The sequence below is a fragment of the Marmota monax genome, unplaced genomic scaffold (assembly GCF_021218885.2).
Source record: "Marmota monax isolate L192 unplaced genomic scaffold, Marmota_monax_Labrador192_F-V1.1 WCK01_AAM20220418_F8-fsc00102, whole genome shotgun sequence".
Taxonomy (NCBI): Eukaryota; Metazoa; Chordata; class Mammalia; order Rodentia; family Sciuridae; genus Marmota; species Marmota monax.
This window is the reverse complement of record NW_026692494.1, coordinates 89,459-103,441: the sequence shown is the minus strand read 5'-3', so window position 1 is coordinate 103,441 and position 13,983 is coordinate 89,459. Positions and strand designations below refer to the sequence as shown.

The following is a 13,983-nucleotide window of genomic DNA, read 5'->3' as shown; positions in this document are numbered from 1 at the left end:
TTACATGCCTTTAAAGAGCAAGCTTTAATCTACAGAAGAGGGCAATGAGAAAATAAAAAAAAAATGATGAGTCACATTGAAGATAAATGGCTCAAGACCATGCTTTCTGACTGAGACTCATTACCCTCAACTTGTTAGAATAAAACAAAGTAAATTGAGCTGGTTCTTAATAAACTTCCATGAACATTATTTTTTTTTTTATAAAAAACATTACTTTTCCTTAATTTCCCGTCAATGGTAGGCTATAATTTCCTGCAATCATGAACTTCTTCTTTCTGCTCCTGGGCTTTTAACATTTATCAATTAAATGTCTGAAATAGAGTGTGGAGAGAGGGGTGAATGATGTAGATAGCAACAGTGAAAGAGTGTGCAAGTCTGGGTGTCACAGGACTGAGTCCTGTGTTGAAGGCATGTGGATCTCTATTGTGAGCAGCTTTGTAGTGAATACCTGAATCCAAATGCATGCAGAGCGAGTGAAGCTTGCTGATGATTTTCTTTTTTTTTTCTTACACTCTTTGCTTTTCAAAAGGTGTCCCAGCAACTCAAAAGCACAAAATTTAACTCAAATATCAGAATTCTATCTAATGGAACTCTCAGAGGATCCAGACCTGCATCCCATCCTCTTTGGACTGTTCCTGTCCATGTACCTGGTCACAGTGCTTGGGAACCTGCTCATCATCCTGGCTGTCAGCTCTGACTCCCACCTCCACACCCCCATGTACTTCTTCCTCTCCAACCTGTCCTTGGCTGACATTGGTTTCATCTCCACCACGGTCCCCAAGATGCTGGTGAACATCCAAACTCACAGCAGAGACATCTCCTATGTGGGCTGCCTGACACAGATGTCTATTTTTACCATTTTTGGATGTATGGATTATATGCTTCTGAGTGTCATGGCCTATGATCGGTTTGTAGCCATCTGTCACCCCCTGCACTATTTGGTCATGATGAACCCTCGTCTCTGTGGCTTCTTAATTTTGGTGTCCTTTCTATTAAGCCTTTTAGAATCACTGTTACACAATTCGATGATCTTAAAAATTACAAACTTCAGGAGTGTGAAAATTTCCAGTTCCTTTTGTGACCCTTCTGAACTTCTGAATCTCTCCTGTTCTGACACCTTTTCTAATAACATTGTCAAATATTTTCTGGGAGCCTTCTATGGCCTTTTCCCCATCTCAGGGATCTGTTTCTCTTACTATAAAATTGTTTCCTCCATTCTGAGGATCCCATCCTCAAGGGGGAAGTACAAAGCCTTCTCCACCTGTGGCTCTCACCTGGCAGTTGTTGGCTTATTTATAGGGACAGGCTTTGGAGTGTACCTTGGTTCATCTGCATCACATTCTCCAAGGAATGGTACATTGGCCTCTGTGATGTACACTGTGGTCACCCCCATGCTGAACCCCTTCATCTACAGCCTGAGGAACAGGGACATTAAAGGTGCCCTGAGGAGGCTGCCCAGCAGGATGGCCTAAATCTCAGACCCTGTGGTTTCCAGTTGCAATGTGTGTTGGAAAATCCATTATAACTAATTATCAAGTTGGGTAAATCTGCCTCTTGAGGAACATTGAGGAGTTTCATACCACACATGATGTAAGTGCAATGCCTGCAGCCAGTGATGGAAAGGAATGCTTGGAGTTCTTCATGTTTGGAACAGAGAATCACTTTGAAATAATGAAAGATTTTTGAGAGGGTGATGATGAATATTTTTAAAAAATCTATGTGATCAATGATGGTTATCATAATACTTGAGAATGGTTAAAAGGAAAAAATAACTTTAATTTACTGCAACAATAGAAATATAAAGCTAATTTTTTTTAAAGAGATGAAAAATTTATAGCAGAGAAGAGCCTCTTCCTTAGTAGAGATAAACTGATAAACATTGGTACATGTTCATTTTCTGCTCCTCTTCTCCATCATTAATATTAGTAAGCTTTTAAGAGTTTCTGATATGCTTCAGCTACTTGGTAAACTAGGAGCTTTATGCACTAAGCCACCAAAGTCACACAGTAGTCAACAACTAGCCAGTGCCTACAGCCCCTCAGCTTGAGGACCCCAGTGAAGTGGGCACCATTATGCATCTCTTCCTGCTGTGGATGTCGGCATCAGGAAGCACCTAACTGAGTCTGTGTTGATACCCGGAGGCTGATGTCAGGGCCACTGGGCACCAGGAAGTGGGGGCTTTGGACCTGCCCTCCTTAGTTCTAAGTCAGCAGAACCCCATGTGAATCAGTAGCTGCTGTGGAATGGAAGAGTAGAGGTAGGACATTGCATAGCATTATTTCTTCACCATCAGGAGAAGCATTCACTTTGTCTACCCAGATGGGAGAATTAAGTGCAGATTATCAGGGATGGTACTATGAGTTCATATGCTTTGTTGTGTTGAGCACAACAGAAGGCTCATGTAAAGTCCTCTTTAACTGCCATATGACTCTTCCTGCCACACACTGTTATCCACAAGGGGAGAAAAGGCATCCCTTTAAACTGTGTCCTCAACACTCCATATGGTCTGTGAAGGTGATGATGAGGATGTGAATGAAGAAGAGGATGATCTTTTGATGGGGATTCTGAATGCCAGGTGCTAAGCTATGTACTATTTGTAGGTTGTTTGAATTCACGTGCAAAGTCTTCCCACAGCATAAGTATCACACAATTTTATTTTAGAGAACAGAAATGAGCACAGGTGTTCATGTAACTTAGGCTAACTATTCAGATTTAATAACTGCAGCCATATTTGAAACGCTGTGTGGGAGGAACATGGCATTTGGGCAAGCCATTGCTGACAGGTTGTTCCCTCCACAAAACAATCATGTGTTTCAGTTTCCTTCACCCCAGGATGGAACCAATTTTCTTGTGCAATGCCTTTGTGATTTGTGGTAGATTCCAGAACAAAGCAGTCAGGGGCATCAGTTGCATCATTTCTGCAAGAATTGCTGAGACAAGACAAAGGTCCAGTGGGCACAAGTAATCCAGAACATCCCCCTGTGTCCCCAACTCCAGGACACACCTGCAGCTGCCACATCTGCCTGTATATTTATAATTAACCCTCTCCCTCAAATAGGAGCAAAGTAGGTCTGAATTTCATTACTACTCAGGGACTTTAAAGGGTTAAGAATGTACCAGAGATGTTTCTCTAGCTAAGACCACTTTATTCTGTTGAAAACTTTCTGATTGTTGGAAAACACTGAAAAAGATGACTGCATCAGACCCAGAGATTCGCAATTTAACTTTGGCTGCTGTTGGCTGGACTCATCTTTACTTGAACAAAATGCAGGTGCTAGTGTCTATGATACTCAGTAATGTCCTCCAAGATGATATCTAGTTGATACAACGTCATTGAGCCCAGATTAAACAGAAATTGTTTCTTCCTGTGTGATTGATATCTAATGAATTAATAACATATGGGGAAAAGAAAATTATTTATTATAAATATGGAAATGACAATCTGTATTATTCAAATGAATTATCCTGTGACCTGTTACAATGTTCATATTTCTCTAATGGTACAGCCTCTTATTCCCCTTTCATGTATATATGCTGAATGTTGGGTGAAAAATGATCTCTCTCTCATTTCTGATTTCTCAGAGCCTCTACCATGTTAGGCACAGAGAGATAAAAATTAAAAGTATGTTGTGAAACATTGAATAGAACTTTGCTTCATTCACAGGTTCTGTCCATGCTCAAGCAGGGTCTCAGCACAGTGATGTTCTCCTGTCTGTACCTTAAATCTACTAAAAAAAATGTCCCTAAGAGCAGGAGACGATATTGAGCAGCTCTTGTTTGTGTCTACGGCATGGACACAGAAGCTCCATACTTTCTCTCAACAGCATCTTCTGTTGAAAGGAAGTAACAGGAGGAGGAGAATGTGAGGGTGGGAAGGATGGAGGAATGAGATGGACATTATTACCCTATGTACATGTATGATTGCATGAGTTGTGTGATTCTGCATCATGTACAGCCAGAGAAATGAGAAGTTGTGCTCCATTTGTGTACAATGAATTACTCAACATCAATGGCAGAGATGTTCATGAACCTAGTAAACGTGAAACAGGAACAGAGGGAAGTGAGAGGAGACCCTTAGACTTGGTCTGAGACACACTTCAGATTTTCACATTATTCCAATGCTGCAGTAGATCAATTGTGGTTTTTTTTGTTTGTTTTGTTTTGTTTAAGAACTGAATGTGTAATTAAAAAAAAAAACCTTAATGACCAAATAAATGTCACTTAAGTGTATACTTATTATGGTGCAATAGTAATTTTTATTATTTATAATTTATCCTAATAAAAATGGAACTTAAAAAAAAAAAAACAGAGAAGTGGTTCCATTCCAAGTTTTCTAAGAAATATCCATACTGTTTTCCAGAGTGGTGCCACCATTTGCAGTCCCATCAGCAATGTATGAATGAGCCTTTTTCCCCCACATCTTCTATTTGTAGATTGTTTGAATTCACATGCAAAGTCTTCCCATGGCATACGTATCACACAATTTTATTTTAGAGAACAGAAATGAGAAAGTTCATGTAACTTGGGCTAGGTATTCAGATTGAATAACTGAAGCCATATTTGAAATGCTGTGTGGATTTGAGGAACATGGATCTTGATAATTGCCATTCTGACCAGAGTGAGATGAAATCTTAGAGTACTTTTGATTTGCATTTCCCTAATTGCTAAAAATGTTGAACATTTTTTCATATATTTGTTGATCAATTGTATATCTTCTTCTGTGAATTGTCTGTTCAGTTTCTCAGTCCATTTATTGATTGAGTTATTTGTTTTTTGGTGTTAAGTTATTGATGTGGAACCACCATTTGACCCAGCTATCCCACACCTTGGTCTATACCCAAAGGACCTGAAGTCAGCATTCTACAGAGACACAGCCACATCAATGTTTAAGGTAGCTCAATTCACAATAACTAAACTATGGAACCAACCTAGATGCCCTTCAATAGATGAATGGATAAAGAAAACGTGATATATACACAATGAAATTCAGCCTAACAGGGAAGTAGAGTATATCACATGAAGTGAAATAAGCCAATCTCAAAAAAACAAAGTCCAAATTTTTTCTCTGATATGCAGAAGCTAATCCATAGTGGGTGGTGAGTAGGGGAGAATGGAGGAACTTTGGACTGGGCATAAGAGTAACGGGAGGAGGGGAGTGTGAGGATGGGAAAAATGGTGGAATGAGATGGACATTATTACCCTATGTACATGTATGATTGCAAGAGTTGTGTGATTCTGTGTCATGAACATCCAGTGAAATGAGAAGTTGTGCTCAGTTTGTGTACAATTAATTAATTGAAATGCATTCTGCTTTCATGTATAACCAGTTAGAACAAATTTAAAATAAAGAAAAAAAATAGAAGTGTTTAAAAAACATAAAATGAAAGAAGTAATTGATTATGCAAGGTTCTTACTAATTAAAGATAGGGTCCAAATCTTAAGTGGATCTTTATTTTCTCTTCTTCATCTTTCTGCATTAATGTTGGGAAGTCCTTAGAGATGGGCATTGCATGGACCAATTAGTCTAATTTTGAGCTCTGTGGATTGAGCTTCCAAGGTCCTATATTAATCCACATTCAGTCTGTGCCTGCAGCCCTTCCACTGAGAGTTCTTGTCCAGTGAGCTGTGTGGCTGTGTCCCCTGCTGTGGTTCAGCATCAGGAAGCTCCCAGCTAACAGCATATTCCTGGGAATGCTGGGCACAGAGTCTGATCCTTTGTTGGGCACCAGGTATGGGTGGGTCTTGGTATGTGCAATCCTTATCATTACCCAGCAGAGAAGCAGCATAACCCTGTAAGTGCACTGGGAGCCTTGGAATTGCAAGTGTTGCTTCTTTATCAGAATCAAAAAACATCAAAGTTGGAGTTCCCAGATGGGGGGATATCAGGAAGTCAAGTTTCATGTATGGTATTTGTGAATTTTTAAAAATATTTTTGCTGGGATGTTATATAACTTATTTAAAATGTGCTCTCCACTGATGCAGTTTTTATTTCCTATAAAAATTGGTCCTTCAACTATGTTTCCTAAGCTCTAGGAAAGTCCTGTGGTGGTCTTGATAAGGATGATGAGGGGATGACAGAAGCCAGAGCATCATGAACTGTCACTCAGGGCTTCCCAGGCTCAGGGGCTGAGGAACAGATTCTGTGTTATCTGACTCACTTCTTGTGTGTCCTACTCTGATAATGCATGCCTCATTTGTTATTCTTTTACAATAAAAAAAGAACTTTATAATTATGCAACTTCTTCTTGTTTCCTAGGTGTCAGCAGCCTGGTTGCATTGGGCTGTCTGACCATGGACACAGGGCATCACAGGAGAATCCTTGCAGTCTTTCCCATCTGCAAGATGGGACAGCCTGTCCTGAAGAAAAAGAGCCTTGCCCATGGTACACTTCCTGTAGGATTCCTGGGGAGTCACAGGGCAGAGCAGTGGGGGCACTTGGTTCATATACTATGGAGGAACAGCCACAGGTCCCTTGAGAGATTATAGTAAGAGAGGCTCATGATCATTCAGCATAAATCATGCTCCTGGCCTCCCTCCATAACCTCCTTGAGCTCACCACATGATCTTCCATGAAACCTAACATTAGGTTTCCTCTGAGATTGAGAGGGCATGAAAACAGCCTTCTTAATCTCAGAGGAAAACTAATTTTAGGTCTTGATTTCAATCCCACTGAAAAAAATTGGAAAGTGTTACAAAATGTACCTGAGATTTACCAGTGGTTAAGATCTATGGACTAAGGCTGAAAACTGTTAAGTGGGAAAGTAAAAAAAAAAAAATCTTTGATTGATCCATTTTAGAGTCTGTCAGTTCCAATCTCTATGTCTGTACGGTAGTCCCTAGTTTCATGGGGGTCTAGAGTCAGCCTTGCCATCTGAGTTGATTTCCCACTGATGCAACTGCAATGAGTAAAGATAAATAGATACTTGGTGCTATTCTCTGTATAATATGAGATGTGTCAATAAAATCTGGGCAAAAATATTCTAGAGATTATTGTTACTGTTAGCATGACTAGGTTGATCTTCATGCCACTCATGCAACTAATGTATTCAGTGTTCTGAAGTGACCGGTCCTATTTCTGGATGGGACACTTTATTTTTTCCCTTACAGATACATGTGCTTTGCATTTTAGAACAGTTTCCTTTTTCCTATTTCTTACACCTCAGGATCCATGCTCTGCTTGGCACAGGAGATGTCTAGAGCAGGTCTGTTGGACATTAAACCCACCCATCCTTTCTGTCCTAAATTGGCCAAATGAATATGGATGATCAAACTTGTGGCCTTCTGTCTGAACATTCATTCCTTTTAGCAGTGCCCATGGAAGTTAAAATAGTGTCTTTCTGGGTCCATGTTTTGGACATAGGGACTATTTAGTTTTATTTAGTGTCATCCACAGTAGAAAGTTTCAGAAATCATGATGGAAATCTTCGTGGATTTGAATAATGGCAATGAGGCAGAATCTGAAGGGCACTTAACACTGCCGCCTTTCATGAGGCACAGGTCAGAGTTACACCTCATTCCAGCCTCCAGTGCCCTTGACCATGGCTTTCCTCTGTAATGCTGATAGTTACCTAATCATGGAATATTTTTATTGAAATAATAGTGACCAAATATTTCTTGAGTTCCACGTTTTCCTTTTATGCAGCACATGTTGTGGAGATGGTGTTATAATCTGTGTTTCCCTTAAGCAGTGAGCAGGGAGAGGAGGAGAGATTCACACACTGTGCACACACTGGCAGGTGGGATGTGGGTCTGAAATGCTGCCTTCCTGACTCAAGCCCAGGGCACCAGCTCTTCCGCTGCAGCCAGAGTGAAACAGTGTTCCCTGCACAAGTTGAAATTTCTTCAGGAATCTTCAAGGACAGCATATTACTACTCGGGCTGAGGCTTCATTTTCCTGATAAATATTAGGATTGAGACGATGCAGGTGATATTGTCTGCTCTTATACGGACACAAATGTAGGTCATTAATAGCAAATTTCAACATGCATTTTTTTCATTGGAAATCAGTCTTATATCCCCAACCAAGATGTTATGGAACATTCTTTTTTTTTTTTTAATATGGAACACTTCATGAATTTGCATGTCATCCTTGAGCAGGGGCCATGCTAATCTTGTCTGTATCATTACAATTTAATATATGTGTTGCCAAAGCAAGCATATTTTTATCTGAGTGACAAATCAATTGGCAGAAGGGTTTTGAAATCATTGCCATATTAATAAATTCTCCAACTAAATGACAGTGTCCTTTCTTCAGGTAGCATTTAGCATTAGATTAAAACTGAAGAAGAAGAATGTACTTCACAGAGGAATTATCACCTCAGGTTAATGTAAACTTGTATATTTTCATGGGCAATAGGCATTGTTTTGCGGAATACTTAGATGAGTATTTTTAGGTACTTTTAAAGCAATTTTGTAAAGGAAAATGTATGATAGATAACACTGAAATGAAAATACCAACAGAAAATTACACCTCCCCTTTCATGACAATAGATGTATCTGGGAGACAGGTTTGCAAGAGACTGGAATCAGGCAGAGATACAAGGACTCAAATCTCTTATATAATGATTCAGATCCTTTGCCAATGTTAGTCCTGGCACAAGTATTATTGGATTAATGTATTTTAATATAGGTAATGGGTATTATGGAAAATAAGAGTAGATAATATTCATGGAGCATGTTCTATGTCAGGATGTTGTTAGACAATGGATATCAGATTTGGTATAAGAAAGGACCATGGAGAACTTCACATGTGGACAATTGGTGTTGGTCTGACATCACTGTGTATAGATATTCTAAAATATACACAGGGACACTTAATAGTGGGAGAGAATTACAAGTTATGCAGTTGTAAAGATTTGTTAAAATAATTTCCTGATGAGAACCATACAAGGTTGGGAATTATTACCCCACTTTACAGATGAGGAAGTTTTGAAGAAGTTGTTTTATTATTTCTTATTATACTCTGTTTTGTGCTGTATCCAGTTCAATCATGGTGAAAAATAAAAATGAACCCAAGTGTACTTCATGTAGCCTAAATAAGAGAATTGAAATGAAGGTGTCAGGAATGACTGACCAGAAAATCCATGAAAAAATAAGAAGATTGGAAATAAAACTTGAGTTTAAGGGCTTTCCTTTTTCTTAGATCATAAAAAAATATACTTCAATGATTGATCATAAAACCATGAAGCAGTTTTGGCAGGCTAGAGGAAGTACAGGATCAAGAAAAAAAAGTTAAGGGTCATTTTATAGAACAGATACTTTGCTGATATTGTATTCGTTGACACAATAAACCTGCATGAAATAAAACTATTCAAAGGAGATTTTACAGTCTAGGATTTAAATATAATTGACAGGTACACTGCACACCAGTGCCACATTTGTGGTTAATGCTATTATTGATTACGTGCACTGACTCAATCTTGTTTATCAAAATCTGAAGTTTATCATAGGCAAGGTTTCTTATTTCTTGTTATATAATTTTTAAAGTGAAGACTTAAATGCACAAAGGAGGCAAATGAGAAGATCAAAGAATGATGAGACCCTTGCCGAAAATAGAGCATACTTCTTTCTGGTTATGATGCATCCCCCTTGATTTAGTTGTCAGGAAAAGCAGTCATTACATAGTCACAAATGTCTGGTCAAAGGAATTTGTTCCAAGGCCTTAGAACTAAATGAGTTATATTAACTGCTTCCTAATTTCTCTTACAGGAAGTCATTACCTATTTCCTTTTTTTATTAAAGAGTAAGCTATACTCCATTGTGATCATGAACTTCTTCTCTCCTCTGCTCCTGGATTTCTAAATTTTCTTATGAAAATGCTGCAAATGTAAGTATGGAAAGAGAGTGAATTATGGAGAAAGAATGAAAGAGTATGTAGAGTCTGGGAGTCTCACTACTGACAACTGTTGTTGAAGGTGTATGGACCTAAAGTGTGAGCAGCTTCCTTGTACATACTTAATTTCAAATGCTTACAGAATAAGGGGTGCCTGTTTATGTATTTTTTTTTGTAACACCTGCTTTGTTTTTTTTAAAGGTGTCCATAGAGTATACTAGCACAAAACGTAAACTGTAACCCGTGTCTCTGAATTCCAACTCCTGAGCCTCTCAGAGGACCCAGACCTGCAGCCCGTGCTTTTTGGACTTTTCCGGTCCATGTACCTGGTCGTATTGCTTGGGAACCTACTCATCATCCTGGCCATCACCTCTGACCCCCACCTCCACACCCCCATGTACTTCTTCCTCTCCAACCTGTCCTTGGCTGACATTGGTGTCATCTCCACCATGGTCACAAACATGATTGTAAACATTCAAACTCATAATGAACTTATCTCCTATGAAGGATGCTTGACACAGATGTCTCTTTTTCTCATTTTTATTTGTATGGATTATATGCTTCTGACTGTGATGGCCTATGACAGGTTTGTGGCCATCTGTCACCCCCTGCATTATCCAGTAATTATGAACCCTCATCTCTGTGGCTTCTCAATTTTGGTGTTATTTTTGCTGAGTCTCTTGGACTCTCAGCTGCATAATTTGATGATCTTACAAATTACCAACTTCAAGAATGTTGAAATTTCTACTTTCCTCTGTGACCCTTCTCTACTTCTGAATCTTTCGTGCACTGACACCTACTCTAATAACATTGACAAGTATTTTCTTGTTGCTGTATATGGTCTTTTTCCCATCTCAGGAATCCTTTTCTCTTACTATAAAAATATGTCCTCTCTTGTGAGAATCCCCTCTTTAGGTGGGAAGTACAAAGCCTTCTCCACCTGTGGCTCTCACCTGGCAGGTGTTTGCTTATTTTTAGGAACAGGTACTGCAGTGTACCTTGGTTCAGCTGTATCACATTCTCCCAGAAAGCATGCGGTGGATTCTGTGATGTACACTGTGGTCACCCCCATGCTGAACCCCTTCATCTACAGCCTGGGGAACAGGGATATTAAAAGGGCCTTGAGGAGGCTGCAGAGGTTGACAGTCTGATCTTTGTCCATGTGGGGTCTGGTTGCAATGTGTGTGGGAAAATGCAGTAAAGCTAAATACCTGGCCCTGTCAATATGCCCCTTATGTGTTATTGTCCCATGGAGTTCCATAGTAGAATGGTGCAGACTATGTTGGGTGGCAAATTTGGGAAGTGTTCCTACTGGGAACAAGGATTCATATTTGTACTATGAAGAATGTTGGAGATGGATGGTGGTTATTGTATCACAACAAAGTTTATATTTAATGCCATTAAACTATGCTATTGATGATGGCGATAATGGCAAATATTTATAATTTTACAGTGCCATAATGAAAATGTTCTTGGGAAGCTACTATGTTTAAAAAATAAAGAATCCAATAGTGAAAATGGACTTTTTTTCACAAAGAATTACTGAAACACATCAGTTGATGTTCATTTTCTACCCTTATTCTTCCACCATTGCTGTTAGGTAGTCCTTAGTTTATGATATGCTCATCTATTGGCCAGTCAGGAGTTCCATGCTTTGAGCCTCCAAGGTCACACAATAGTCAATGGGCAGCCTGTGCCTCCAGCATTTCAGCTTGATGGTTCCCATCAGGTGGGCCCCACACTGTGTTTCTGCTCACCCTGGTTGTGTCTAGGAAGTCCATACCTGAGTGTGCACACATGTCAGCCCTAAAGATGAGGTGGGAGGTGACTGGGTATCCACTCTCCTTAGTCAGGTGGAATCCACTCTCCTTAGTCACGACCACCTGAGCCAGTGTAAATAGGTAACTGCTGAGGGAGGTGAGGATGGAGGAAGGACCAACATGCAGTGTGGCTGCCCAGAGGGGAGAGCACTACACAGTGTCAGTCATGGGGACTGAGAGTCAAGGCACGTGTGTGACATCCACAGTGGTGGTGAGCATGGCGGCAATGTCACTACAGTTTTCCTTTCCTCCCACACTGGTCCTTCTTAGCACACACTGTCATCCACATGGAGGGAATGTGTTCTTCACACTGTCCTCAGCACTGAGAGATGTCTATGTAGGTGAGGAGGAGGAGGTGGACCTGGATGAGGACAGCACACAAACATATGTTCCTTCAATGAGAGATCCCTGAGTGCCTGAAGTGTGAGCTATTTGTAGATTGTTTAAATTTGTCTGAAAATCTTCCCCAAGGTGTAAGTGCCATGATATTTTATTTCACAGAATCGAGAGGATTAGAGTTTTTAGTAATTTGTGCTAGGTGTTTAGATCAACTAACTGAGGCTATGTTTGAAATGTACTGTGGGTTTGAGGCACGTGGCATCTTGGCAGGATAGTGCTGGCAGGTTATTCCCTCCATAATACACTTGTGTTTTACATAATTATCAGTCTAGGAGATGGCCCTGTTTTTCTGTGTATTCTCTGTGGATGCCAGTCAGAGCAGCCAGTGGCATCAATTGCACCAGCTATGGAAGAATGGCTGATATAAGACAAAGATCTAAAGTCAAGTGGGCACAGATACTGCAACACTGACCTCCTTGTGTCCCCCTGTCTGGGATACCCTTGCAGCTTCCACATCCTCCTGCATGCTGATAATCAGCTCACTCAATTTAAAGAGGAGACCAAAAGCAGATCAGGATTTCATTACTCCTCATGGACTTGTAAAGGATTAAGACTGTATTCAATTTTAAAATGCAACATCCCTTCCCTATAGCCCTCAATAAATACCAGTTCTCCTGACCTGTCTCTTTCCTTTTCTTTTTTTAATTCTTTGAATTTACAAGAAGGAATAGGTAGGTCTAAGTCATCATCTGAGATAGGTGGACTATATGGTAGATGCTTGGAATTTGAATTGCACTCTTTTCTTTTTTTTTCCACCTTTCTTTCCTCCTTTCTTTTTTGTGTTGTTTAAAGTACAGCCAGATCATTTTGGCCCAAAATTAGAATACTAAATTCAGCCTTTGTGATGCAGACAGAAAAATCATAGGTTTGGTATAGTTTCATGGTAGTGAAAATCAAGCCCCAGAAGCTAAAATGATTCAAAGCAAAATTCTTCCCGACAACTTTTGTCATGTCTGTGTGTGTGGGGGAAGGGGGGTGAAAAGCAGTTAAACAAATACTGTAGACTACATAATTATTTTACCATGTAAATATGATAGAATTGCAAGCTTTTGGGGGGTGGGGTTTAAAATTACAAGTTTACTGTAATTATAGTCTTGCTAAGTTTGATTTTATAGACCAGCAAAACTCAAGTTTGATTTAAACCACACAGAGAGACATGAAGCATATTGGAAATGTTCTTTTTCTTTCTGACTCAAATGGCTGATCTTATTTCTTTCTAGTGATCACCCTAGAAGTGAACCTTTTATTATGGTTATTGCTAAAGTTTTGTGTCTTGGTAATTAAGTTTCCCATCCTAGAAGGCTTGCTACCAAAGCAGTTTGAGATTATCTTTTTTCCCCAAAGGCATAGACAGAGATTTATTTAGGAATTGGATGCACATTCAAGGGAGAATGTGGGCTATCTTGAGAATGAGAAACCTTTGGAATAAAGCAAGGGATACACATTTAAGGGACAATGAGTGCGAGAGAGAGAGAGAGAGAGAGAGAGAGAGAGAGAGAGAGAGAGAGAGAGAGAATATTATTATCTTTTTATTTCCCCTTAAATACCTTCAAACTTCTAAATTCCTTCAAACTTCTCTTGGAGACAAGAGAGTGCATCACAGTCTTCACTGGATCAGGTTGGTAAATTCTGCTAAATATCTGGTCAGTTAAACCCAGGGTGGAATGGGGTCAAATTAGATGCCTGATATGAAGATAAGGGAATTGGTTTATCATACGTTTACATTTAAACCTTTAATGTGGATATCCACAAATCACAGAATTTGTTGGAATATGCCACAGGATAAAAGACTCCGGGATGTCTGAGGTCCAGAAAAGCTGGAAGGAGGGTCCCAGGTGTATGGGGTGATTAGCTTGAGAGAAGGGTGATGCATTTTGCAGTCAGTTCCAGCTATATAGGGTTGCCTGCATCTAAGACCTATGGATTCTGCTG

The 13,983-nt window shown here is 39.7% G+C and overlaps 2 protein-coding genes and 1 non-coding gene across 3 annotated transcripts; 2 read left to right on the top strand and 1 right to left on the bottom strand.

Annotated features, from left to right (window-relative positions):
- Positions 1–527: 527 nt before the first annotated feature.
- On the top strand, positions 528–1,472 carry LOC124092246 (olfactory receptor 7E24-like; the record flags this gene model as incomplete). The annotated part of the gene is made up of 1 exon (XM_046443717.1): positions 528–1,472. A coding segment is annotated over one exon (945 nt), but the record flags the coding sequence as incomplete, so codon positions are not given.
- Positions 1,473–8,052: 6,580 nt separating this feature from the next.
- Positions 8,053–8,156, bottom strand: LOC124092637 (U6 spliceosomal RNA). The gene has a single exon (XR_006851679.1). It is a non-coding gene; the product is annotated as a U6 spliceosomal RNA (small nuclear RNA).
- A 2,068-nt stretch (positions 8,157–10,224) lies between these two features.
- LOC124092245 (putative gustatory receptor clone PTE01) lies at positions 10,225–10,983 on the top strand (the record flags this gene model as incomplete). Its single annotated transcript, XM_046443716.1, has 1 exon — positions 10,225–10,983. A coding segment is annotated over one exon (759 nt), but the record flags the coding sequence as incomplete, so codon positions are not given.
- Between the last annotated feature and the right edge of the window lie 3,000 nt (positions 10,984–13,983).